This window comes from Diadema setosum, chromosome 1 (assembly GCF_964275005.1).
Source record: "Diadema setosum chromosome 1, eeDiaSeto1, whole genome shotgun sequence".
NCBI classification, from domain to species: Eukaryota; Metazoa; Echinodermata; class Echinoidea; order Diadematoida; family Diadematidae; genus Diadema; species Diadema setosum.
Window position 1 is genome coordinate 35,241,024 of NC_092685.1, and position 27,108 is coordinate 35,268,131.

The window sequence follows — 27,108 nt, forward strand, 5'->3', positions numbered from 1 at the left end:
GCTAAATCCTCACCTCGACCAGAACTGTACACACCCTTTAACAGGGAGTTACCCATGTGATTCATAACATTACTCTGTTTTCTTTATTTTGAACAGGCTGCAGAAGGAAACATTGAGTACAAGGTGAGATCTGAATTGGACACAATTTATTTCCTTGAATTGACAACACATACACTTGTTCATAGTCTTAGAGGTTAAAAGTGGATGAATGATTTTGATTGACATTTAAAATGCTATCTTTTTTTCTTATACCAGTTGATACAGGAACTAGACAAAATAGAGGAAGTGAAATACAAAAATACAATAATTGCAAATGATAGTTGCAACAGAATTGAGTGATTAACAAAGTGCTTCTTTTCTCATGAACATGCCTTGCTCTGATATTTATAGCACCCATATTAAGATGAATCACCTTGTGCCTAGACCGAGTCATGCTGCCAGTGGCAAATCGTGTGAACTTGTAGTCCATAATCACAGATAATTTTGTACAATTTCCTGATTTTCAGAGTTAGTATTGAAAACTATAAGACTGTATTGTACTGAAATGTCGATTCCTTTTCTTTTTAAACACATAAAAGCATCTTTTTTCAGCTCCATCTATGCATGTAGATATCCGGGTATATATCAAAAAGAGGGAAGTTTGAGTAAGGGATGTCACAATGTTGACATGACAAAATTTGGATCTTGTGATTAGTCATAGACGATGGATGAACCTTACAAAAAAACTGTATTTGTTGTGTGAACTCATGGTATGGTTTACCATTGAGTATTCTTTAGCAATGCTTTGCCATAGTGAGTAAGAGGTCTACATACATGTACATTGTATTAGCATTCTGTAATCTGTAAAGTTTAGTAGAGCAATGGCAATTTGTTGTTTTGTGTTTTATGTCATCCTTTGTTGCAAATGATAGAACATGACAGTGCTTCGCTGTCTTGCCAAGGAATGGGTGATCTTGTAATATGTGCCCTATAGGCCTATTTTACACAAACACCAGGTGATGTTCAGCATGACACCATTATCAATACTTTCTCTTGTAGGATTTACCTTTGGATGTTTTCAGTGCATATTGTGTGATGGTGTACACTGCACCACTCTTCAAGTCATTTGTTTTGGTGTAACCTGATATTGTGCTGAACTGTGTGAGATGTATGCGATGCATGACCTTTGATGATACAAAATGCAATGCCATCAATGCACTGTACACATACAGATCAAGTGATAAGCCATAGATCTTATGCTGACAGCAGTGGACAGGATACCTCTCCAAAACAATAGCACTGCACAAGTATCAGCTGTAGAGCACTTGTCATAACAAATGGGCAATTCCACGGTAACTGACGTTACGCGTAAGGATTTTCATAAAATTGTTTATGTTGTAGTTCTGTGAATGAAAGCACCCGGGGCTTGTAATTAGCATTGATGAATGAGTTCATGGGAATGAAGAAATAGGTGGAAAGTTTTTTTCACAAACTGCATTTCTTATCACATAGCAAGTGAAAATGTGTCGGTAACTGACGTTACGGAAAAAGGACATGGGAAATTATGGTGTAGATTTAAATGGAAATATCTCATGTCCCTGACTTCTAAACTTTATGTGTTTAATATGGCAATATACCTAGGTTCTTAGGAACAGGTGTGCAAAATAATGTGCACTTTAGATATTTCCTTTTAGCGCCATGCCAATTTCAGTGAAGGCATGACGGTAACTGACGTTACGTAACTGACGTTACGCTTACATTTGCCATAGGGTTTACACATAGAAAATCATGATTAGGAATAGTTTTGTTATATTTTATAATTCTGACCTTTCATAGTGATTTGTTTGTTATGGAATCATACCTTGGTTCATCAATTATAAATACCCAAATGAAATGAAACATTAGTCCATTTTCTTTATGTTTTATGAAAACTTAAAGGTAAACATGTCAGTAACTGACGTTACGTAACTGACGTTACACATACTTTTGCTATGGGGTTTACAAAGAACTAATTTATTTAACAGGTTATTATACTGCTGCAGTATACCAGTAACAATCCCAGGCATTTACTTTAACAAATTAAAACAAAATCTAAAGACAAAAATGGGGTGGGGCCCTTAGAGGGCAAGCTCCCCCCCCCCCACGCCATAGCACAGTTGAGCAAAAATAATGTAAATGCACCAGACGACATTTCTTGACATTTGTCTTAAGATTGAATGCTTATTCAACAGTTATGATTACACAGAGCCATTTAGATTCAGCAGTTCCAAGTATAAATATTGACATAACTAAGGTTTTTTTTGTGTTTTTTTTTTTTTGATGAACAGGAAAGTTTCTATCTAGAGTACCCCACCCATAATGCCCTGCAGTACTACACAAAACACAGATGTTTTTGTGTGTGACAAAATATATATATCTTTCAGGTCATGGGGAAAAAACACATACAAACAAAAATATTCATAAATATGTATGAAATCTACTGTGGTTCTATTCTTTATTTTACTCCTTCTCCCTCAAGGCATTGTTAGGGCCACAAATAAAAAAAAAAATGATCTCCATTATCAATAATGATTTAAATGAATAGTGTTACACTTTTAATATTTTTTCTGTGAAGAAGAAACATGCTTTTTTTGGTCAAAAGGGCATTATTTGTTTATTCCTTTCTTGAAGGAATGTAATTGTTTTTCTTTTCCTTTTCACTGGTATATCAAGGCTTGCAAATACATCCCAGATACCAAGAAATAGGACTTTGCACCGAAAGAATTCTAAGATCAATGAATATAAACAAATCTTCCTGTTCATAATTATAATGTATTACAAAAATGTCCCTGCATGAATGAAATAAAGTAATCAACAAATATGAACAGTTTTTTATTTTACCCAAGAATCACCTCTCACTCTGAGCAACATCAGTGTTAGTTTCAAACAGTAATGACAGTACATGCCTTATGTCAGGCCTGCTTATGTACGATTTCAAGATGTGCCATATTAACTAAACCACACATTTAAGTGCAAGCGAAGAAATATATTTCTGTTCCTGCATTTGTCTTGTGGTAGAAACTCCACTAAGCTTCCAGAAAAAAAAGAAAAATGCTTGCAAAAGTAGTCATTAGTAAAGATTGTAAAACTGTTGGTATACAGCTGTACACAAGCTTTTTAATAGAAAAAGGTGGTTACCACGCAACCACATCATTGATTAGGCCTACAAATTTGGTAGCTTTATCATCCCGTAGGACAGTGAGTACTGTATAGTAATTTGAGTGCATATATATTGCATGTGGTAAACCTAAACTTCCAGATGATTTAACCGTAAACTTGTGCCGAGCCGAAAATCAAAAGCTCAAGCCCCCCCCCCCCCCACCAAAGAAAAAATATGATAAATAAATAGATAAGATTAAGTGAACAAAAAAAAATGTATCCGTGGACATACAGTGTACCATGGTGATGAGACATCATTCCCTATCAAAGGGATTGCTGCTCTTTGTTGATAACCTTTGACTTCCCAGATGTATTGAAATGGCCTAAAGTCAAAAAATTTGCCTAAGTTATAATTACTGTCATGGTAACTGACGTTACATACTGGTATATGACGTTTCGGTAACTGACGTTACACATTTTGATGTGTTCATTTGATTCTCCAGTATGCCAAGTTTCCTTATTTTCTGGTATTGAAAGGAAGGCATATGGGCATACATTAGAAATCCTAAGTTACATCATACAGCTCACTTTCTTTGATGAATAAAGTTAAAAATTCCTTGTTTTTGGTAACTGACGTTACATCCATCATTGTCAAACTAATTAAAAGGTTTTATGAAATTCTTTAAAGCAACCAGCTTTTTCTTTCTATCATGTGGTAAAAGACTAGTCTGGTAACTGCATGCATATAAAAGATTGTTGTTTAGAGGGATAGTAAAGTGGATATACAGAGGGTAAATTATGTGACAAAACACTCTTTCTTACCACTGAGTTATAGGCATATTTTGGCAGCCATTTTGAAAATCAAAATGGCCGCTTTTATTGAAAAACATAATGATTCTTAAAACTTCAACTCAAGTATTGTCTGAAAATGTATGGTGTTTGAAACAAATATCATTTTGAATTTTCAGCATCTGTGTCCTACATACCGTGGAATTGCCCAAATATATCAGCTGGCAGGAAGCTGAGGTGTAGTGAACGTCACAGCAGGCAAGCCAAGGGAGAAAAATATGTTTCTCTGGATAGCTCTCAGAAATTGTATGTATATGGAGAGGCCAGTCCATTCCAACACAAGATTAAAGATGCCAGTGAGTTGTTTTTGTCAAGCCCACCGGAGGTGAGGGGAGACTAATACCCCTTTCATAAACTCAATTATGCGGATAATATCCGCATCATTTGGTCGTAAAATCGGAGCGGGGGAAGAATTATCCGCTTTTTTCGACCCTTCTATTATCCGCATAATAGCAGCATCGGGACCAGATTTGGAGTTTGTGAACGCAAATCCAAAGTTATGCGGATAATTGCCGGGGTGCGGTCAAAACGTCACCTGTCTTTCCCGCAGGAGGGACGTATGCAGTCACCATGACGATTATCCGCCTTTTTCAGGACGGGCGCTCGTAAAAATAATGCGGATAATTTTCAGAGTTTGTGAACGCATTTTTTATTGAAATGTCCGCATAATTCTTAGGCGGATAATTGGAGGATGAGTTTATGAAAGGGATATAAGGGATCGCCTGTGGCGTCTGTCCGTCCGTCGTCTGTCCGTCCGTCCGTCCGTCCGTCCGTCATCTGTCCGTAACGCTACAAAAACTTCAACAACTCTTTACTCTGGGCTTCAATTGCAATAAAACTTTGAGGGATGAGGGGTCATACAAAGTTTCACATTTTTCCATATATGAGGGTCACCTCAAGGTCAAAGCTCACAGGAAGGGGTCAATGAACTTTTAGAGCCCAATGTTAAGTTTTTATGGCGCATTTCTATTATGGGTCATAACTTTTGATCCATAACTCCATTTGTGACCAAACTTGGATAGTAGATGTCCCTTGGGGAGTGGATGGTCACCACAAGGTCAAAGGTCACAAGCAGGGGTCAACGAACTTTTAGAGCCCAGTGTTAAGTTTTTATGGCGCATTTCTATTATGGGTCATAACTTTTGATCCATAACTCCATTTGTGACCAAACTTGGATGGTAGATGTCTCTTGGGGAGTGGATGGTCACCACAAGGTCAATGGTCATGGCATGGAGGGACAGTGTACCTTTCCAAAGCTATAATTTCCTAAACCAACCTGTAGAAATCTGAAAATACATCACACTAAAACTGCGTTTTAATTTGCAAAAATTAATCCTCCCAGTAACATCTTTCATGTGCGATTTCACAAGGAAAGCTGTACACATTTAGCTCAGTCGATGCATGCTAGCTGTCCCGTTTCCTAGTTATGACATCTGCATATCATTATCATACTAGTGTAACGAGCAACAAATGGAGCCGGAACTCGCAATGTTGGTTACTGATGTTCTTTTGTATTCGCAGGTTCTGCTCATAACTGAACCGACCCTGAAAGATGTAAACATTACGTACAAGGGATAATGAGTACATTTGTATTATCATTGAATACATTTGGCATTAGGCAATGAGGTTTGTTAACATAGCATACACAGTCTTAATTCAGTTGTGTTCATTCTTAATCGTGATGCTTCTCCAAATGCCGCATTTACATGTATATCGGCATTCTTAGTATAATTACTGCATCTTGTAATTGGCACCTAGTCGTTGATTATTGACATTTCAACAGTGAATAGGTAATTGCTGATAATTCACGCTATGCTCATCGAGTATTTGTTTCAACTGCATGATTATAGCTCTTCCGTTATAAGTACACAGTAACAAATATCTAATTCGCATTAGGTTTCTCTATACAGTCCAAAGAGTTAACTTTATGTCAGAAGGTTCTGGTACAGACTCCGATGTGAAAGCGTTTATATTGGCTTAACTGTAGCGCTAGTGGTTTCTAACAGGTGTTTCATGTGAAAGCGCCTAGGTCATAAATGTGTCAAGAATGCCCTCTCACTGACCAGAGAGGATTGAATGACCTTAGGTCCAAAGTCTGTTCACTAGGTTAAAATGAATTTGCTGTGTTTTCTAGAATTTTGATGTCACATTGTTTCTGGCTAGAATGAATTGTTCTACAATGCTCTCGAAGTTCATAGATATCTCACTAATTGAGCAAGTAGTCACATATATCAGAATAATGCATCTAAAGCAGAATTATTGGCAAATGTACAAGTAGTTAACAGATACCACATGTAAAGAAGTTAGCATGATTGCAACTCAGTCAGCAATAACCGATATTACTATCCAATATTCTCTTTAACTCAACATAATAAAGCAAGATTCAATTCGTTCAAAGAACCAACAGTATACATTCAATACTGGGCCTCATACCGTTAAACACTCTTATCATCTTCAGTAGGCAAGATATGGAAATAGGGAAAGGAAGAGAGAGAGGGGGGTATCCTATCTATTGCATACACCAATATGACTAGAATATTACATTCACGAGTGTTTACTCCGCAATGTCGTCACACACACAATGTCACCAATCAAGATGTTGTGAAAGCAGCAATGAACATACATCTTCAAATTGTCAAATTAACCAGCTTTTCCAGCAAGTTCTTCCTATTTGTCAACTCAACTTAACTCAACGTCCACTCACATGATGTAGGAGCTTGATAATCGATAAACAATGTCATATCAACCAATCTGAGTCTGAGGCAGGTTTGAGCCATACATTTCAGAAGCCAGTTATATATGAACGATAATGAAATCTCATGATGTGCCCACGCACACTCGCATCACTCTGTTCAACATAACAGAGGACCCCTATTTCAACTCAATTTGAAATAGCAGCAATGTTATCACTGATCTATAGCACGAGTAGCAGCTCATAGATAATCCTAACACTATATGGACAACATACTAGACTCGAACTAGACTTCACAGTTTAAGCTTGACAAAGAAGATAACTTACCCCTGCCGGAGACGAAGATAGCTGACTCTCGCGAATTCTGCTGCACAATATCTCGATGCTTTCCCGTTGTCAAAGATCCCAATATGAAGTGAGGAGAGGAAAACTTCTCTGTTTATTGGGTTTAGGACCCTTTCCAAAGATATATTTTAACTTTAAATTCCAATCCACTGACGCACAGTCCTATGTCACTTTTACTGCCACTTTGTTTGGGTGGAGGGCTGTGAGGTCATAGCTTGACCCAAGGAGAGCAGAGAGTGGACATTAGGACCCCGTTTACAGTGCGAGGCTCTCCTTCATTTCAGTGTAAACGCGCAAAAGGCCAAATGCGAGGCCAAAATTGGCCGCGCATTTGGCCACGCTCTGGAGGTGGTCTCGGCCGCGGCTTGGCCACGGCCGAGCCCGGCCTCTTCCTGGTGTAAACGCAAACTGGGCCAAATGCGCGGCCAATTTTAGTCTGGCTTCCAGACACTCTGCCCGTACTATTTTGCTATTCACGATGTTAACCCCCTCAACGTCGAAAACTAGTATAGGTTAAGGTGGTTTTGTCCTGCAAAGGATTTTTCCTTCGGCAAAGGCCTTTGCCCGAACAGCGACTTCGTCGCCACGGAATCCAGTTGGCAAAGAGTCTGAAAAACCAGGCTATACCAAATTGCGTTTGTTTACAAGCAGAGCGCCACTACGACAAAATATTGAAAGGTTTGAATCAAAAGCGCGGCCAAGCCCGGCAGTGTAAACGGACAAAATTGCGGGGCTCGGCCCCGCAAATGAGGCTGGGCTTGGCCGCGGCTCGGCCGCGGCTCGGCCCAGCCCCGCACTGTAAACGGGGTCCTAGCCCAAATTTGGCAAGTAAAAGTGGAGAATGTGACCGGAAGGATTGGACTTCCCTGAATGACGTAGGGTTTTGATTCTCAGAAATCTTTCTTTCCTTTTGTTTTAGCAAAAACCACAATGTTACACTAGTATACAATGTATTAGGTTGGAAACGATTTTGGCCAAGAAGTGCTCTCAAACTGCTATGGTTGTCAAGTTATTTCATCATAACTATGTATGTGTAGTGGAAGACGAATGTTTAATACTAGAGGGTAAGGGTTTATATCTTTTGAAAAATCGAAACAGTGTGAAATTTGATTTGTGCTTACAATCCCTCTCTAAAGCCAACTTAAACATGGTGTTTAATTGTTCTGTTAACCCATTGAAGACTAGTTGCATGTATACTTTGGCGGGCATCTATGGCAAATGTGTGTTACACGTAGCAAAATCAGCCCATCCTTAATGAGTTAATGCTAGCTGCAGACATTGTCAGTGAATCGATTTTTGTTCCCCAGTAAGACTTTTTCCTTGAGACAGAGCTAATTATTATCAGAACTTTATGTTCTCATGCCACAAACTGTGATCAATAATTAATGGTTTAGATACCACAATTGCATTTTTCACCCAATTGGACAGAATCACTATTATTGAACTTTATCTTCCTAAAATGTACATCTAACTTCTGCATGAATAATAGCTCTGATTGATACACAATAAACAGAAGATTGTTCTTTGCATAGACTTGACCCTTTTTAAAAAGAAAAACAGCAACAAATCCTCCACCCCCCCCCCCATTCCTGAAGAGCTTAGGGCTTTTTTTTTTTTTAAGTCTAAAATTTAATGTAGTCACATTGGCTGTCCCACATAATGTTGGTGTGCGTTCAGTCTTTTTTCTGCTCACAAACCTATTGAATTATAACACCAATTATTTGATGTTATAAAAATTTAGTGACTGGGCACTAATATAGCAGATAAGCATAATGTTTATTCTAAATGACAGTCAGATTCATGGACTGCTGCTCACCAATAATAGTCAGGTCGCTTAACGTCAAATTTTGAGATTACCGTTACACGGCGGATAAAAGCACCAAATTTGGAGAGATGACTCCTCAGGACCTACTCATTGACATTTGAGTAGGAGCCCTCTGCAAAATTTTTATTTTCATGGTATAAATGCTGAATTTCATTTTGCAGAAAATTTCGCGGAAATGAAACTTTCGCAAATTTCGCGAGGAGCTGATATCGCAAAATCAAAATGCGCGCGATTCTAAACAATGCTTTTGATGCCAGTGGCAATTTGCGGAAGTTTCATGCTGCGAAAAAGACCGTCGGCTCCAAGTCACGAACATTTCATGTCGGGAAAATAACACCGTATTTATGTATCTGAGAGAGTAAAGTAACGAAATCGAGGTTCACATTTGTGGTACTTTTTTTCATTTTACATGGAGCTGGAAAACATGAACCCAATCTTGAATTCCATGAAATGAAATGAAAATAAAAATTTTGCAGAGGGCTCCTACTCAAATATCAATGAGTAGGTCCTGAGGGGTCATCTCTCCAAATTTGGTGCTTTTATCCGCCGTGTAACGGTAATTTCACTAAGCGACCTGACTATAATGCAAAAGATACATAGTAACAGTTAAAATGTTATGAACTCACTGAACTGTGTCCATACATAAACACAAACTAAAAGTATGCCGCAAATGCACTTCAGAGAAGATGGAGTAATGTTTCATAATTGTATGCAACAAAACTGAAGTTAACAGGTAACTTTTCTTCCTCATTTTTTGCCATGTCTAAAAGATTCAAGAGCTTTCAGTTTGTGAGACTTGGGTTTTGTTTTGTTTGGCTTCGTTTGGCTTTAGTTGGAAGGGTTATGGTGTAGGTGTAGTGGGTTCTCCCTTTTTTTTTCTTTTTTCTTTGGACTGACAAGTAGTAGAGTACTACCTGTAACAGCTAAGACCCTAGTTGATTGTTGTATTCATAACATGAGTGGAGCTCACTTTACTCTCACCTGTCTTGTTCCTAGCTTAAGTTGGTGAACCCCTCTAAAACCCGCTTTGAGCACCTAGTGACCCAGATGAAATGGAGGTTACGTGAAGGACAAGGAGAGGCCATCTATGAGATTGGAGTAGAGGACAATGGGATGTTGGCTGGCCTCACTCAGGAGGAGCTGGAAGCATCTCTGGACACCCTCAACAAGATGGCTAACCGGTAGGAAAAGAGATGGAAAATTATTAAATGTTGACATGCAGAGCATTTAGTAATACCTGTTACAAAACTGGTAGACAGTGCTGTGGGTGCTCTTCCTAAGCCTACAGCAATGTCATATGAGTACACATTCTTCACTTGTCATTCAAAACGGTTTGGATTTTGTATTAAAATTCTTCAAGAATGTTGCAAAGCAAACATAGAAATGATGTGGTTACAATATTTTCCCCCATCATAGAGTAATATGCACGAGAGAAAGATGTGCTGACAGTTTGGCATAGTCGTTTTTTGTCGAGCCCACTGGAGGTGAGGGGAGACCAAGGGATCGCCTGCGGCGTCTGTCCGTCCGTCGTCTGTCCGTCTGTCCATCGTCTGTCCGTAACGCTACAAAAACTTCAATAACTCTTTACTCTGGGCTTCAATTGAAATCAAACTTCGAGGGATGAGGGGTCATACAAAGTTTCACATTTTACCATATATGAAGGTCACCTCAAGGTCAAAGCTCACAGGCAGGGGTCAATGAACTTTAGGGCCCAATGTTAAGTTTTCATGGCGCGTTTCTATTATGGGTCATAACTTTTGATCCATAACTCCATTTGTGACTAAACTTGGATGGTAGATGTCTCTTGGGGAGTGGATGGTCACCACAAGGTCAAAGGTCACAAGCATGAGTCAACGAACTTTTAGAGCCCAATGTTAAGTTTTTATGGCGCGTTTCTATTATGGGTCATAACTTTTGATCCATAGGTCCGTTTGTGACCAAACTTGGATGGTAGATGTCCCTTGGGGAGTGGATGGTCACCACAAGGTCAAAGGCAGGGGTCAACGAACTTTAAGGGCCCAATGATAAGTTTTTATGGCACGTTTCTTTTTTGCCATAAATTTTTACCCTTTTATATCTCTTTATCTGTTATATCTCTTTTTATTATCTGTTATATCCCATTCGCGTACAATTTCTTGTACGCGAATGGGCGAGACACATTATGGCACTTGCCTTGTTTTTGACCATGATCTGCATGTATTTTAGGCTGGGTGCTACCACAACCATTCTGAGGGAACGATGTGTTGACTGTGAAGAAGCAGAGGTGGAGAAGAAAGCTTGTGAAGTCCTTGTCAGACGAGTTCCCGATGATCAGCAGGTGACACTTTCTTTGGCTTTTTCCTTTCTCCCTCTACCTGTCCTTCTTCATTTTTTTCCTTTTCTTTTCCATCTCTATCTATTTCTCTTTTCATTTCCTTTGTCTTTCCTTCTCCTTACTAAAGCTTCTCGTTTATCCTATATTTCTTGTTTTTCATTGTTGCTCTTGTCATCTTCTTTCCTTCTAACTCCTATACATATCCATCTTTTTAGCTCATTCTCTCACTGGATCAGTTATCTGGAACACTCTACCACAACAACTCTGCCTATGTGATACAGAAGAAACTTAAAAAAAAAAAGAGATCAAAGCCAAACTGTATCCATCATAATTAAGATAAATGTTTGTTGTTTTTGTTGTAACAGCGCTCTGATCAGTTTCCTGTAAAAGTGCTTAAGAAGAAATAACTAATAGTTATTTCCTTCATCCTCTGTGAGACCTCCGTGTGTCCTTTGTATTCTTCTATTAAACTTTTGCATGTGACATGGTTCTACCTAGTGCTGTCTGAAACTTCTTTCTGGTGTTGTTTTTGTTTTTTTCATGTTTAGCTGCTCGTGGTTAAAAACAAACAGTTTCAGATATATTCAGCTCTGTCGTGTTGTTTAAAGGAGTAGTAGAAAGTGTTCTTTATTTACATACAAAGCCCCCCAAATTGAATTAACTTTCTTCCCTCTGTATGTACTTTAGTTCATAGACCTTCGGATAGCAGTACTAGGCAATGTTGAGGCAGGCAAGAGTACCCTACTTGGAGTGCTGACCCAGGGAGAACTGGACAACGGCAGGGGAAGGGCAAGACTTAACTTGTTCCGCCATTTACATGAGATACAGACGGGGAGGACCTCTAGCATAAGTCATGAGATGCTTGGATTCAACAGCAGGGGGAAGGTATGACTGCATCCTACAAAACTTCAACACATCCCATATTAGTACAACTTTTCAATTACAAACATTAGTCATTGGTTGGATTAAACTTGTGATGTATATAGAATACTTACTGTTTCAAATATGTTGATCCCCTCAAGACAACTGTTCTTCTGAAAAGTCTGATACTGTAAAAAGTGGAAATTTTCGCGGCGCTGAAATTTTTGCGCATTTTGCGCAACCAGATACTAGCGCGAAAATAAAAGCAAACAAATATTTTTGCCTGCCATATGTTTCAGTAGTTCAGGTCTGGTTTCCGTGGAATTAAAAACACGCGAAAACTCTTCTTATCCCGATGAGCGCGAAAAATTAGTCGGGCGAAAATATCCACTTTTATAGTAGTGTAGAATGCATTACGACAGCACATTTGCTTTGATTTTAGATGAGGAATACTTCTGTGTATTGGAGATAAGTGAGGCTAAGTATATTTTTGGAAGGAGAGGACAGAAGCTTGTTATTTAAAGCAGAGACTTGTACCATATTCAAGCAAAGTGTAAAACTAACAAATCTTACAATGGAATATCACTTTGGTGTGGTGTTTATTCACTTGTCATCTTCTTGTGCTATATTTTTTGGAAGATTGGAAAACAGCAGTATTGTTTAGATTAAGCACACAGTTTTGCTGTGCTTAACACTCACCAATTCAGTTTGTGCGGATGTCAATGTGGAAAGTGATGCAAGAGGAAGGCAGAATTGAATAGTGGATATTTCTATACAAACAATGCAGTCATCCATTGGTAGGGAAAAGGTCACAAAGAAAACTTCTATTGTTGCTAGCAATCAATAATCAAGGATTTCTAAGGCCATCCATGTCCTTCCCTCTAATGTGTAGGGGTTGATGAGGGGGACAATGGGTGAACAAAGAATATAAAATATAATCATGTGAATTTGGCAGTTTGTGTGTGTATGTGTGTGTGTGTGTGTGTGCGCCCTACATTTTAATGTAACCGGCATGATGTGGACCCCCCCCCAAAAAAAAAATGAATAAATAAATAGATGTAAACAGAGGTTAAATCATTAATGTAATTTAGATGGACGAAAATGAAAAAAAAAAAAAAAGATTAAGGGGACAGGGATAGGTGTTGGTATCTCTTGATATATCTACATATCTACATATCTAAATTTGATAGTCATTAGAAAAATGTTTTAATATGGCATGAACTGACTTTCATGTTAATATCGCTTTGCTTACACAAAATCATGATCAATGCAGGTAATAAACTACTGTGATGCTCAACAAGGGTGTTTAACAGCAGAGGAGATTTGTGAGAATGCATCCAAACTTATCACTCTCCTTGACCTGGCTGGACATCAGAAGTACATCAAGACCACCATCTTTGGCCTTATGGGTTACTCTCCAGACTTTGCCATGCTAGTGGTCAGCGCCAGTACAGGAATAGGTGAATGTTTTGCATTTGTTTCCAAAATCTTGAAACAGACAAATCATTGACTGCTGTAATATTTGTGTGGTTTATAACCTGATGTTGGTTGTACTGCTCTATTTTCCATGTAAAAAGTATTCTGCATAGATGATAATTCTTTATCTAACTCCTCCCATTTTGAACCTGGTGAACATGTTTCAGATATCAAGTAAAATTGTCTTTTCAATCAATCAAAAAATCAGACAAAAAAAAAAAATTAAAAAATAGCTTATAGCATATAGAACTTAAAAAAACAACAACAACAGCAACAACAATAAAAACCTGTAAGAATCATTTGTATTTCAATAGTTTTCTTTGAATGCTATATACGGTGTATTTTTCTGGAAACTGAATGTTTACCACCATCACTGAATGTATGGCTATTTCAATTGCTGGTGTGCAAGCCATATTTCCCAGTTTTGAACTGTCCAAAATTAGCATCCTGAATCAAAGTATGATGTGGATTTACCATCCTAGCTGGAACAACCAGGGAACATCTAGGTCTAGCCATGGCCCTACAGGTGCCCATCTTTCTGGTGGTCAGCAAGATGGACATCTGTCCTCCTGCTGTCTGCCAGCGCACCATCTCACAACTGAACAGACTACTGACTGGTCCTGGCTGCAGTAAGGTCCCCTTCCAGGTCATGACAGAGGATGATGCCGTCACAGCAGCCATAAACTTCAACAGTTCCAAGTTAGTAACTACTGGAACTGCTGTTCGGGAGATCTCTCTTATCTGTCTTCTTGGGTCAATTTTAGGAAACACTCAAAGAGGTTCATTCTATCTTGCTGCCATTATAATTTATGAAGAGTGTATTGTGATCTTGGATCATAGCAGTTGAAGGTCAGATGAATAAGACACATATCTAGACTTTAACAGTTTTTTAATGAGTTAAACAGTGCATGACAAAATTTAATTGTTCTAAAATGACTGAAATATCCAAAGTTAAAGACAAAGTTTGTAGATAAGTTGTAGTTGAGAAAACTCTTGAAATATTTGAAAAAAAAAAAGATCAGACTAGGAACAAGGATGAAAAGTGACAGGAAATCTTACTGCTCTAGATTTTTTCAAAGAACATAGATAAGATGTTAGAAATGAAGCATTTGGCAAAAAACAAAAACAAAAACAAAACAAACAAACATTGGCCTAGTGGAAGTAAAAACTTAGTTCATGCAGGTGAAAATGAGTTAATAAATGTGAAGGTCATATCAATTTGCCACAGACTTTACTTCAATATTGAAGCTGTAAGAAAACCAGAACTTACCATGTAATCTTAAAAGACTTAATTTTTCCACAAGGGGACTGTGCAAATTGTCATTTTCAGACAAATAGTGATCTGTAATACATAAAGATATGTTCCTTGAGTCAATTATTATATTATCTTGTTATATCTCACTTGATAATGAATCAAAGAATGACTTTGTGCCCATTTGAGTGTAACACAATATAAAGCAAATTTGTGCTTGAGCTATTTGTCTTTATACAAGATTGTGTGTACTGTAAGTGATGGTCATGTTATTTCAAGTAATGCATAGAGGAATTACTTTGTGTGTATGTGTTTAATTGGTGTGTTTTACAAGATGAAGCAATGTCACATTTGACCTTATTTTCCTTTCTGTCTGTTTGTCCACTTCAGCATTTGTCCAATCTTCACTGTATCCAGTGTCACTGGGGTCAACATGGATACCCTTAAGAAGTTTCTCTATGTCCTCTCCCCAGCCCACACGTCAGCTGAGCAAGAAAAGCTCACTCAGGAACTGACAGAGTATCAGGTCAGACCATTTTGCTGTTGATGTCTGTAATAGCCATCAGAGAATCAAGAGAGTTCTCAAGTACCATCACAGAAATAACCTATGATTTTAGGTTACAAATGATAGCTCTCACTTGTTAACTCCCCATCCCTTTGAATTTGCTTTTCAATATGATATTTAAAGTCTGAATGTCACAGTGACGCAAGTCAGGGGCTGGTTCCGACTACCTCATAGATTTGTATTATTCTTATTATTATACTCATAAAAAGCACATATTTTATACAATAAAATATTTTGTAAGAACAAGCAAATACACAAGTACAAACATGATGTATAAAAACACACACACACATACATTAAACATACCTTCAGGGAGATGCAACAGACATCCACAGTATTTTTGTTATTTACAATTTTAGGATAAACAGAGTTCAGTATTTCAGTATTTCAAACCTGCCATCCCCCACCTCTTCCCTACCCATGCCTACCGTGACTGTTCAGGGAAGAGGCGCACACATCCATATCACAGCCGGGCACTCCAACATCTACTGTATAGCCATGTGCCACACCGACGTCGGCCCACATGATATGCACACACACACACATACACATGCTCGCATGTGCGCACTCACAAACACGCATACCATTTTCAAAGAGTACTACCATACAAATAGATACATACATGTACATTCTAATACCAAGGAGGTTTTGTACATGGAGTTCCAACTGGCTGTAATTATTCAAACAGTTGTCAGATTTCTATTGATGTACAAAAGAATTCCACAGGTGCACTTATACTTTGAAGATCGATGTTCCAAGCCGCCGTCTTGCTGAGCAATCTGAAGATTCATTTTGAACGTTATCATAATGTTGGCCATATTTTGCTTATTTATTTATTAAATGAAATGAAATTTCACTTAATAATAAAGCATGTAAAACAAAAGTCAATTCCGTTCAGAAAATTGCGCAAAAGTGTAAATCAGAGCTGTATTATGTGAAAATGTTTAAAACTGTACCATCCTGGAAAGCTGGTTTTATAACTTTTCGACTTAATTTGCCCAAATGAAACTAATATGTAATAATCTTCAAGTATAATTCTTTATTGATAGATATATCAGATTAGTGCCCGCGTATGCCCAGTCGAGTAATTTTCATCTTCATTTCAGCATTTTTTCCTCAATTTCTGTTCGCGCATACTCGTGTCTGTACTACCTACCTTTTATAAGAAGGGATAGCGAAAAGTAATTACCATCACAAAGACATATCTTCCTTTGAAAGTGGCTGGTGATTATGCAATGAGACATGAGTCAATTGTCTTCGTATCGGCGCGGCAGATCCTGTTTGCCACATGCTTCAAATATTTTTGAGCGGCGGCTTCGAACATAGATCAAAGGGAATAACTCTGTTGTTACTCCATCTCTTCAACCTCCTTGCTAATACATACACAGTTGCTCTCACACACACAGACACACACACCCATCATTACAACGTGCACGTACATGTATAAATACATGCAGCATGACATGGGCATAAAATTCCACATCTGTCCCTTGAACAGTCATGATAATGTGAAGTAAAATTGCAGCTACAGCTGTACATACTGTATAATAATGTGAACAGTAAAACCACCTTCTCCCTGGCTGTATTCCATTCCAGCTATGCCAAATTAATGTAGACACAGATAAGAAATCAACTCATGACATTCTTGATAACTTAAATAGAGAATTCTTTGTAGTCCCTCATACGTATCAATTCCCTTATTTGCTCAACATTCCTTTGGCATCAGCCATTTCACCACATGATATATTCCATTTTTCTTTTATCTTCATGTTTTTTATTTAAGGAGTACCTGCTATTCAGTAATCTCAAATTACCGCCTAGTACGGAATATGCACCAAATCTACTCATTCCTGTTATATAGGAGACTATCTGATTCTTGGTGTTTAAAGATTTTGTTATAGATTCAAACACCTTTTATGGAACCATAATTCAGGGCTCATCATTTCAGATAACAAAGGCAAGAATACATTATATGTCTGCCATGGAATTTTCCACACTCTTCTAACTGCAATTCTCCAATGTCTATATAATGCATCTAATGAGCAGTCATATAATTGGCATAACTGAGAGCCATAAAAGCTACAGCAAAATTTTTGAAAAAGAACATGACGTATATCACACTTGGCATATTGAAAACTACTCAGTAAAATATTACACTGATGGTTAAAATCACCATTAAGTTTAGACAGGTCAGCATGCATGATATCGTTTGAAATAATAGACCAAGATGACATATTTTGTCTATGTTTACATACTCTCCGTTGTTAGCCTGGGATCTGCAACTTCTTTTCCATCACATTTGAATATAATGAGCTGACTTTTATCACTATTAAACTTCAAATCAAATTGAAAAGCATACTTCTGACAAATAGTAATCATTTCTTTCAGAGCTGAGACATTTGGGGATAGATGATCAAATTGTCAGCATATGAAAAAGCACCAGTAAACATTTGACCCGTGTAACATCCTTTACCAAGTGCCTGCAATTGATGCAGAAGCCCGTCAATATACAGACATAACTGCATGGAGATGATATCCCACCTTGTTTAACTTCATTAGAAAGTATAAAAAATCAGAGTGAACTCCATTCCATCTGAGTCTGATCTTCTGGTCTAGATACATATTCAGCAACAACTTACAGAACATTGGCCACACCCCTTTGTGTAACATGATTTCAAATAATCTGACAAAGTTGACTCTGTCAGAGGCTTTGCTGGCATCCTGCACAAGATCATAAACATAACTCTTATCATGACCAAAATATGAAACTGTTTCTTTAACCATACTTGTGCACATACTCATGGATATCCCCTCTTTAAACCCAAACTGTAGATCACTTGTGCATAAATGATGTAGCTCTCTGTAATAGTAATAATAATAATAATAATGATGATAATAATAATAATATAATAATGATGATAATAGTAATGATAAATGACACATACATAGCACTTCTATGCACATTAATACAGAAAAAAATATTAAATCAAAATACAGCATTAAGTACACATAATATAACAACAACAACAACAACAGTAAACTGTCAATGTTATCTTTGAGAATAGACATTTCCCTTTCATCGAAAGAAACACTATTACCGGTATACAGATTCTCAAATTCATGTGCAAACATTTCAGCAATATCCTCCTTCCCCTGTTTTCCATCAACTACGTTTGGATATCTTTTCACATTCTTAGAACTGTTACATTTTTTTCCTCTCTCCACAAATTTTGCAAATTACCTTTTGCAAAAGCCACAGCAATTTTATCACTTTTTATTGATTCAGAATCATTCAGTATTCTTTTCAGGGCTTTGTGATAATCAACCCTTGATTTCTTTCTACTCTCATGTGGACATCCATTTTCAACACACATCTTATTTTTTAAAAATGACGACAGCCTCTTCACCATCTGTCGTAGCTGAGCCATAGCATAAGACCTCCAACATAAGTGGAAGTATGAGGGGCAAACAGTTTGTCACACACTACAAAACTCCGATATAGTAGTAGTACTCACTTTACCATGACACTTCTCCCGTTTTTCAGTCTTGAACTCTAGTCGTAAGTTACCTTTGAGATTCGGGAATTTAAATAGTTGATATATGAACAGATCAATTCTCGTAAAATGTCCAAATAACTGAATTTTCTGTAGATTTCATTACCAAGCAGATATTTATCAACTTTTCAACGATGAGAGCACTATTATTGTTTATTCTTTTTTGTTGCCTTGTCTTTGATTACCCTCTGTATTGTATGTTCAAGGACATTCTCTTTCATTTGACAGTTGATTAGAAAGTTGAAAGCAGGACAGCAATCATGGTAGTGAAACATGTTGATTATGCTTTTGTTTTTAATCCCCTTGTCTTCTCAGGTTGATGAAGTCTATAGTGTTCCTAATGTTGGACGAGTGGTTGGAGGCACTTTGTACAGGTACCAAAAACTATTTTTTTTTTCTCACCAATATTGACTTGTTAGGCACAAGCTCACACCCTGTTCAAGTTAGTGTTTATTGTTAAGGAGTTCGCTTCATTTTCATCTCTCAAATATTGCACGTATCAGGCCTTTCCTCGATAAAAAAGCTTGTGAGCATGCTGTGAGAGCTCTCGTTACCTCAAGAATAGACTATGCAAACTCCATGCTGTCAGGTACTTCTTCAAGTAATGTCCAGCGCCTTCAACGTGCTCAAAACCGTGCTGCAAAGCTGGTTTTTCTAGCCAAGAAGCGTGACCATGCCTCTCCTCTTCTTCAGCAATTACACTGGCTCCCTGTGCAAAAGCGAATCATCTACAAAATCCTGTCAATCACGTACAAATGTCTTCAGAATTGTGCTCCATCTTACCTCATGAGTCTACTTTCACGTCACCAATCTAAAAGACAAGGAATGCGGTCAGGCCAAGACCCAACCCGGCTGTCTGTCCCTAGGACTCTCACTCGGACAGGAGACAGATCCTTCTCAGCAGCTGCCCCACGCCTATGGAATCAGCTCCCTCAAAGTATCAGGGAATCACCATCTCTGTCAGTTTTCCAGAAGTCGTTGAAGACTTTCCTTTTCAATAACTGATTGATTCATTATGTACTTTTTTTTTCTTTCTCTCCTTGTTTGTTGTATTTTTTTCCCTATCTTTCTGTTCTCCTACCTCCCGAGTGAAAGATGGATTTGTGAAGCGCTGTGATACATTTGTACTATTTGTAAGAGCGCTATAGAAATACTAATATTGTATTGTATTGTATTGTAAGGAGAAAACTCAGGTGAACAGAATGGTAAAAATTTTATCAAGTTGGACCCTATGGAAATTTTGAAGTTTCCCACATCACAAATGTTTGCAAACACATATTCACAATATATGACTTTGATAATATTTTGTTTATACTAGCCAATGGGAGATGTTGTGAGGTAATGACATCACCTTTCCAATCTGTATGTTAGCTGTGAAACTTTCAAGTTTCTAAGCCTTCCCCTTCCCTTATTCAATGTTGATGAAAATTCTGTTATTTTATGTGAGTAATTTTACTCCACTTATTACTGTACGAGCTGAAATTTTCGCGTACAGATATTTTCGCGAATTGCTACTAGGAGGACATTTTCGCGGTTCAAAGGCAATTCGCGAAATTCGCGAAAATAAAACCAGGGCGAAAATTTCAGCTCGTACAGTAAATCCACTCAAAGTGGTGTGGAATTGCTCCTTAGTTCTGATAGATAAACCATAACATTTTGACAGAACTACTTATGTATCTGTATGTAATCTTTCTTAGATTGTTTTTTTCAGAAATTGTTCTTTAAATGTAATGCTCTTTAGTTGTATTTTTCTTTTGTTATGTCTCTTATGTTGCCTCTTGTATGCAATTTAACTACTTTTAAAAAAAATCAACAGTACAAGTGGTTATTCTTTTTGGGATGTATGTCATATGCTCTTGTCACTTTATGTGACTGTTCATGTGAGATACCCATTGGAGAATTATGAAACACATTTTAATCATACTTAGCATGTGGTGTTTAGTTATTATGTCAACCTCAAATTTCATCCAATATTTAGTTTGATTGTAGTCTGTGACTACATCATACGTACAGATAGAGATTCAGCTACAAATGCAATGTATACAAGCATTGCCTGTTTTCTGTTGTTCTCTATATATTTTATGTGTATTGTTTTTATACATCACAATTTTGCAGAGGAATCATCAAAGAACAGGACTCCCTGCTGTTGGGACCAAATGAAGAAGGAACATTCAGCAAAGTGACCATTCAGAGCATTCATAGGAATAGGTCAGCAAGCAGAGTGGTTAGAGCTGGACAGGCAGCCACCCTTGCCCTGGGAGAAATTGACATACCCATAAGAAAGGTGCAGTATAACATCCAATTCTTGCAAAATATGTTGAGTCTATGATATTATATTATGTCATAGGCACAGCATTGTAGGTACTGTGAATGCCGAAATTTCGGCGGTAAATTAATTTTTCGCGTATTTCGCGCTACTTTTGGCTAGCTCAATTTCTAAAACCCGCAAAAATATCTTCACAATTTTCTCTGTACATTTTGAATGGGTTGACAGTTGCGCAGCGCAACTTCAAGAACCTGCGAATATATATTTGAGATGCGAGCGCGAAAAATTAATCATGCGAAAATATTGATGTTCACAGTAATATTGTAGTATCAGCTTATGTTGCACTCTGTGAAAGTATTTTCTGTGAAATTTTGCTATTGCCACTGGATCATTCATTTTGTGCTATGCTGTCTATTGCCCATGCATGTTTACAACAAATTTTCGACAGAATTTCATCACTACTTTGTCCCTCTTGACCCATGTATACATGTGTGTGTCTGTGTTTGTGTGTGTATCTATGTACATACTTGTATATATACAATCTGACCTGCCCTAGCAGCCACCTGTCTATAGCAGCCACCAGCCATATGCGGCCACTGAAATATCCCCCTGAGAGAAAAATCCTGTTAAAGACCCTGTGTATAGCGGCCACCTGTCTAATGCTGCCAGCGACCACCAATTTTGTCTCCTGCAGTAGATTTTAACCTGTGGCCAACCCAGTGGCCAAAGACCCATATTGGATCTGCAGCCAAGCCCTATTGTGCTTTTCTGCTTTGCAACTGTGCCGGTCATTCATGGCTATTGTTCACCGCGGCATTCACCCTTCATTCAGTTATTGTGTATGAACTAGTGAAAAGCTTGCATGCTGTACACCAGCTACTGTGCAACACCTCAGTCAACACCAGCATTGTTCAATGCATGAAACACACGTGTGCATACCGCACCCATACATGTACATGTAAGTACCTATAGTTGTATACTACGATAATGCATGTACATGTAGGTAATGCACACAAAAAGTTTGATAATTGGGGGGGGGGGGGGTACTCTATTGAAATCAGCAGGCCTTTGTCCGCGCGCAATTCCTATGCTAGCGTGGGGATGATTAGTGACGTTTACCAGAACAAAAGGATGAAAGACTTGACCGACGAACGAAAGCTGACCCTCTTTGATTGGCGACCATGGCACGTCAGGACTAAGGTCGCCGTTTGGCGACCATGGCACGTTAAGAGTTAACTGTATATGTGACCGTGCATCACAAAACAAACAAAAAGTCACACCCCTTGATTTTACCTGAAGACTCCAAAAAGGTGAAATGGGTCAACCAAGTCAATCTTGAGTTTTTCGTGTTTTCTGAAAGAGCTATCCTTCTTCTACAGTATTTGTAAGTTTATGATCATAACATGAATAGGAAAGTGTGTTTTCCGCAGTTTTTCTACAACCCATTTTTGGGGAGAATAGAATGATCAGATATGTCTTAGAGTCCCCTTTTCATTTCTTGAAATCCTTTACACACTCTTCACTTTTGACAGAGTAACTCTACTGCTTTGAAAGTTGGCAATAATCATGGACAGAATGCGCTGATAGAACATGTTTAATTTCAGCTTAATCTGATAATCCCTTCATTGTTGTTGCTCCATTGATCTACTTCCTGTGTTTTGTCCCTTTCATTGCACAGCTAGCACGGCTTGGTAAAGATTAAGCGCTTGAATAGACCCTGTACTTCAGAGCCTCCTTTCTCAGTTCACACTTTTCCAGAGTGTGTGCTTTATTTCTAGTATTTAGATAGGTTAGGAGAGTCCATTTGAGTTGAGTTATACATTATTTTAAAGCTTAGAGCCTGCTCTTTAAGAATCTGCTCTCAGCTAAAAATCCATGTCTGGCGACTTTTTGTTGGTTTTTGTGATGCAGGGTCACATAAAGTAATGCATTTTAAAGCAAGTTGACCTCAGAGCCTTCTTGAAGTGGGATGTTTACAGCACTCAAGAATGGCTACATGTCTTGAACCTCTATGTATCATTACATGTATTTTTTTTTTTGTCTGTTGTTTTTTTCACCAGGGAATGGTCCTAGTGAGTGAAAAGCTAAAACCATCCCCATGCCTGGAGTTTGAAGCTGATATATGCATCTTATATCACACTGCCTCAGTGAGCCGAGGTTATCAGGCAACGGTCCATATAGGCAACGTCTGTCAGAATGCAATTATATGTGATATGGATAAGGTAAGTGTCACTTATGTGACTATATATCGTCACTTTACAATACATTTATTCACACAACAAAAAGTAACTCCCCCTTAATCAAAATAGGGTACCCTTGTTTTGAGAAATTCCTACATGTATTGACTAACTCTTTTTGTGAAAATGAGAGTGATCTGTCCTGTCATGCATGAATGAGCATACATAAGTGTCAAAATGCTCACTTTTCCAAAGTCACAAGATTTATCTTTAGGGGTTCGTAAAAAATTCAGATTCTGATGAATGTTTAAGTGCTGATGTTTTATCATCCATCCCTTGACCCTCTCATACCTATCCTGGCACTTTCATGTTTTATACTTTATTTTATTATTTTTTTTATATTTTTTTGATGGTCAATAGAGTGCAGTCAAAGGGGGAAATGGCTCTATTCAACCCTCCTATGACTGCAGAATTCATTCACTTTAATGAAAGAATTTACACCAAGTATTGTTAACGGCATGTAGCAGGCGAGCATATGTCTGAACACAAAAGGGAGTCATATTGTGGTTGAGTAAGCACACTGTAAAGATGGAGCAAGAAATGCAAAAATCTGCTGTTTATATGACACAAGGGGGTCAATCAACAGACGATGAAACAGCAGCCCTTAAACATTCACCAGAAACAAAGTGTTTCACAGGCCCCCAAAATGACTTTTTGACTTTTCAAAAGTGACCATTTTGTCTTTAATGAGTGCTTAATCATGCCAGACTTAACAGAAGTTGGTTAATAAGTGTAGAAATATCCCTGCCAAATTATTTTGTGCCAAGCTTTTTTTATTCCACAGTCATGGCATTTTGGCTATCAACCTGTTAAGACAAGTCCCATTTTTACTCGGGCAAGTGTCCGTGGGAAATGCATGTTGTAGCAAAGTAAGCATGTCCTCAATGTGTTAAAGGGAGGAGTTATTTTTCTAGTTGTGTGTAGAATATTCTGGTGTGACTGGTCTGTGGAAGTATAGTTTCTCCATATTATATTTTGTAGATAATATGTCTGTATACAAAACTAGTATTTTTCTTGAGTGAACTCAGTGCAATAACCTTTCCAAGTAAGATGTTGAACTGAGAAAAAATGGTAAGCATCATAATACCAATATATATATATATATATATATATATATATATATATATATATATATATATATATATATATACTATTGAAAATTTTGACCATTTTATAGTTTGCACATTTCATCCACATAGGAGGAATAGTAGATGACTATGAGACAAAAAAAAAAAATACACAAGCCAAGAAGATATGGCACTCCTTACTTTCCTGCACAAATAAGAGTGCAGCTAAAAAGAATACAAGTGTATGGTACTTGGTTAGATACATGTAGGTGTCAATAAGATTCTGGAAAAGGATATTCAAGATACTTTTGTAAAAATTTTACTTATATACCAGAGATTAATCATTAACTGCAGTTGAAGATCTAGTGAAATCAACAAAAATGTACAGAGATCACAATGTGAGGGCAAATTTGTCCTTTCAGTATCTTAACCAATACATGTAATGCTTACATGTATGCAAAGTTTGTGTAAATTCGAGATGAGTTATTTTCCCTATGCAATTAAAATTCATTCATATGAAAATATTGCCTTTTATTTTAAACTCAATTATCAGCACATGATGGTTACACCAGAAAAAATTCAAATATGAACATAATGGATCAAATGGGTTGTCACTTTGCAAATGTTCAATATAGTGAGATGATGGCAGATTCAATTCAGTTTCATGTCTGTATGTGTTGGTCATTTCCCATTTACAATTGTATGCAGACATCTGTGAAGACAAATGAGCAGGCCCTAGTCAAGTTCCGCTTTGTGAAGCAGTCAGAGTACATCAGGGAAGGAGCCAGGATCCTGTTCAGGGAAGGCAGTGCCAAAGGGTTGGGACAGGTGACCAGAGTATTCTCAATAGCAGCAGTAGAACGGTGATGACTGGCAGAAACATAGAAATCTGGTCATGCCACAATTCAGAATTGCCGTAGATGATGAACAAAAGCATTAAAAAAGAAAAATAAAAGAAGAATATCCTTCCAATATGGTAGCACAATGTGTACCAGTCAATGGTAATGAGAGCTGGGATGATGAATTGTAGTAAGTAGTATTGTGTAACATGACTTCTGTTTTGTTGATTTAGCACTGTATGACATGCATAATTAGAGTGCATGGTTGTGTGCCATAATTGTGAAATCTTACACAGAGAGTCAACATTATCGATTATAAATTTCATTGTGTCCTCCACAACATGTATTGAGCAGAAGATACTTTGGATTCAGCAGTGTTACGCTGCCAATTCTGCCACTGCGTCACAATTATGTGTGCGATGCTGGCCACGTTTCCTTGACAGAATTTTGTTAAAATTCTGGATAGAGGTGTATCATAAAATCTAGCAGCCTATCTTCTAGGGCCCTTTCCTTGCTTCAGTTCTATAACAAGGGGGGGGGGGGGGGGGGGGGGAAGGATTTTTTTGTTTTTTTAAAGGATCTGCTTGTGTGCGCTCTACTTGCCACATTGCTGATGGATTCTTTATCAGATTTTGTACAGCGGTTTTTGTCGAATTCCTGTTGTCAAAACTCCTGTTGTTTTGTGATGATGCTACCCTCAGTGTTCCATCTTTTATATGGTCAAAGGTCATACTGTAAGAACAGAAATGTCGTGTGATGAAACTATGGCAAATTTCGCAAGGAGCCATAATTTGTGAAGGTACGCCCGAAACATATCGTCTGCAAAACGCATTGAATACCGGTCGTATGACAGTTAGTGACAGTTTTATACTGCGAATGTTTCTGGTTTTACAGTTCTTGGTTTGCTGACTCATATGTATATTATTATACACTCTACTGACCACACATTTTGACTAATTTTTTTTTTTCTTTTATATGTAGATCCATGGTGGTATATTCTTAGAACCCTTTTGGCTACACGATCCAAGGAATACACTTCCATTGTGTGGCATTGCATTTTTCGAGTGGTTGTAAGAAATGGGGCATGCTCTTCAGGGCATTATTCTAAACTGTTTACTCTTTCATTACATCAATCCTAATGATGAAATTAAAGCTCAGACTTTTGCATTGGTAAAGTTGATTTGCTCTGGGGCTGATTATGTGTTTTTTATGCATGTAATCCAGTACTGTGCATTTGAAATTGTGCACTATTTATATTGTGGCTCATTTTTACTATGACATGTTGATCATGTAGTCAGCCTTGCCTATTAGTCAAAATACTCCATAGGTAGATGACCCATACAGCCTTGATACATTCATGAGATTTCCTTTGTGCATATTCCACAAGCAGGGATGTCAATCCTAAGCTGAATGGGTAGATTTTTTGCTTCATATGTGTTCAATGAATGCAAGGTTGTCAGTATTTTGTATCTTTGTGCCAAGCGATGTTGATGGTGCTGCAAATTTAAGGGGAAAAAGGTAGTATTATGGTCATTATTGTCATGTCTTGTCTACCAAGCCTCATGATCATAGATGTAGTGTGCAGCTTTGTCTTGGTGTTAACTAATGGTGGTTCCCACTGCTGATCAGATTTATCCAATCAAGCCTGACCAGATTGTTTTGGTCTGGTCGGGCTCGCTCGGCAAGGGCGATCGGGGGTGATAGTAGTTGGTCTACCCTGATTGGCATTGTTCCAGCTTCCTACAGGACAATTTTTAAAATGTAAAAAAAAAAAAATTGTGCAGGAAGCCAGACCAATGCCGATTAAGGTAGATCGACCCCATTTGGCGTTGCCGAGCGAGCCCAACCA

The 27,108-nt window shown here is 37.8% G+C and overlaps 1 protein-coding gene across 1 annotated transcript in view; it reads left to right on the forward strand.

Moving 5' to 3' along the window:
* Positions 1 to 25,740, forward strand: part of LOC140229976 (GTP-binding protein 2-like) — a 29,852-nt gene extending 4,112 nt beyond the window's left edge. The window contains exons 2-12 of the mRNA XM_072310176.1: positions 97 to 123; positions 9,825 to 10,009; positions 11,034 to 11,145; positions 11,830 to 12,027; positions 13,277 to 13,463; positions 13,962 to 14,178; positions 15,122 to 15,257; positions 19,166 to 19,224; positions 20,966 to 21,134; positions 23,177 to 23,338; positions 25,129 to 25,740. Coding sequence (XP_072166277.1) covers positions 97 to 123; positions 9,825 to 10,009; positions 11,034 to 11,145; positions 11,830 to 12,027; positions 13,277 to 13,463; positions 13,962 to 14,178; positions 15,122 to 15,257; positions 19,166 to 19,224; positions 20,966 to 21,134; positions 23,177 to 23,338; positions 25,129 to 25,287 — 1,611 coding nt within the window. The 3' untranslated portion in view covers positions 25,288 to 25,740. The remainder of the gene's footprint in view (positions 1 to 96; positions 124 to 9,824; positions 10,010 to 11,033; positions 11,146 to 11,829; positions 12,028 to 13,276; positions 13,464 to 13,961; positions 14,179 to 15,121; positions 15,258 to 19,165; positions 19,225 to 20,965; positions 21,135 to 23,176; positions 23,339 to 25,128) is intronic.
* Positions 25,741 to 27,108: the final 1,368 nt, after the last annotated feature.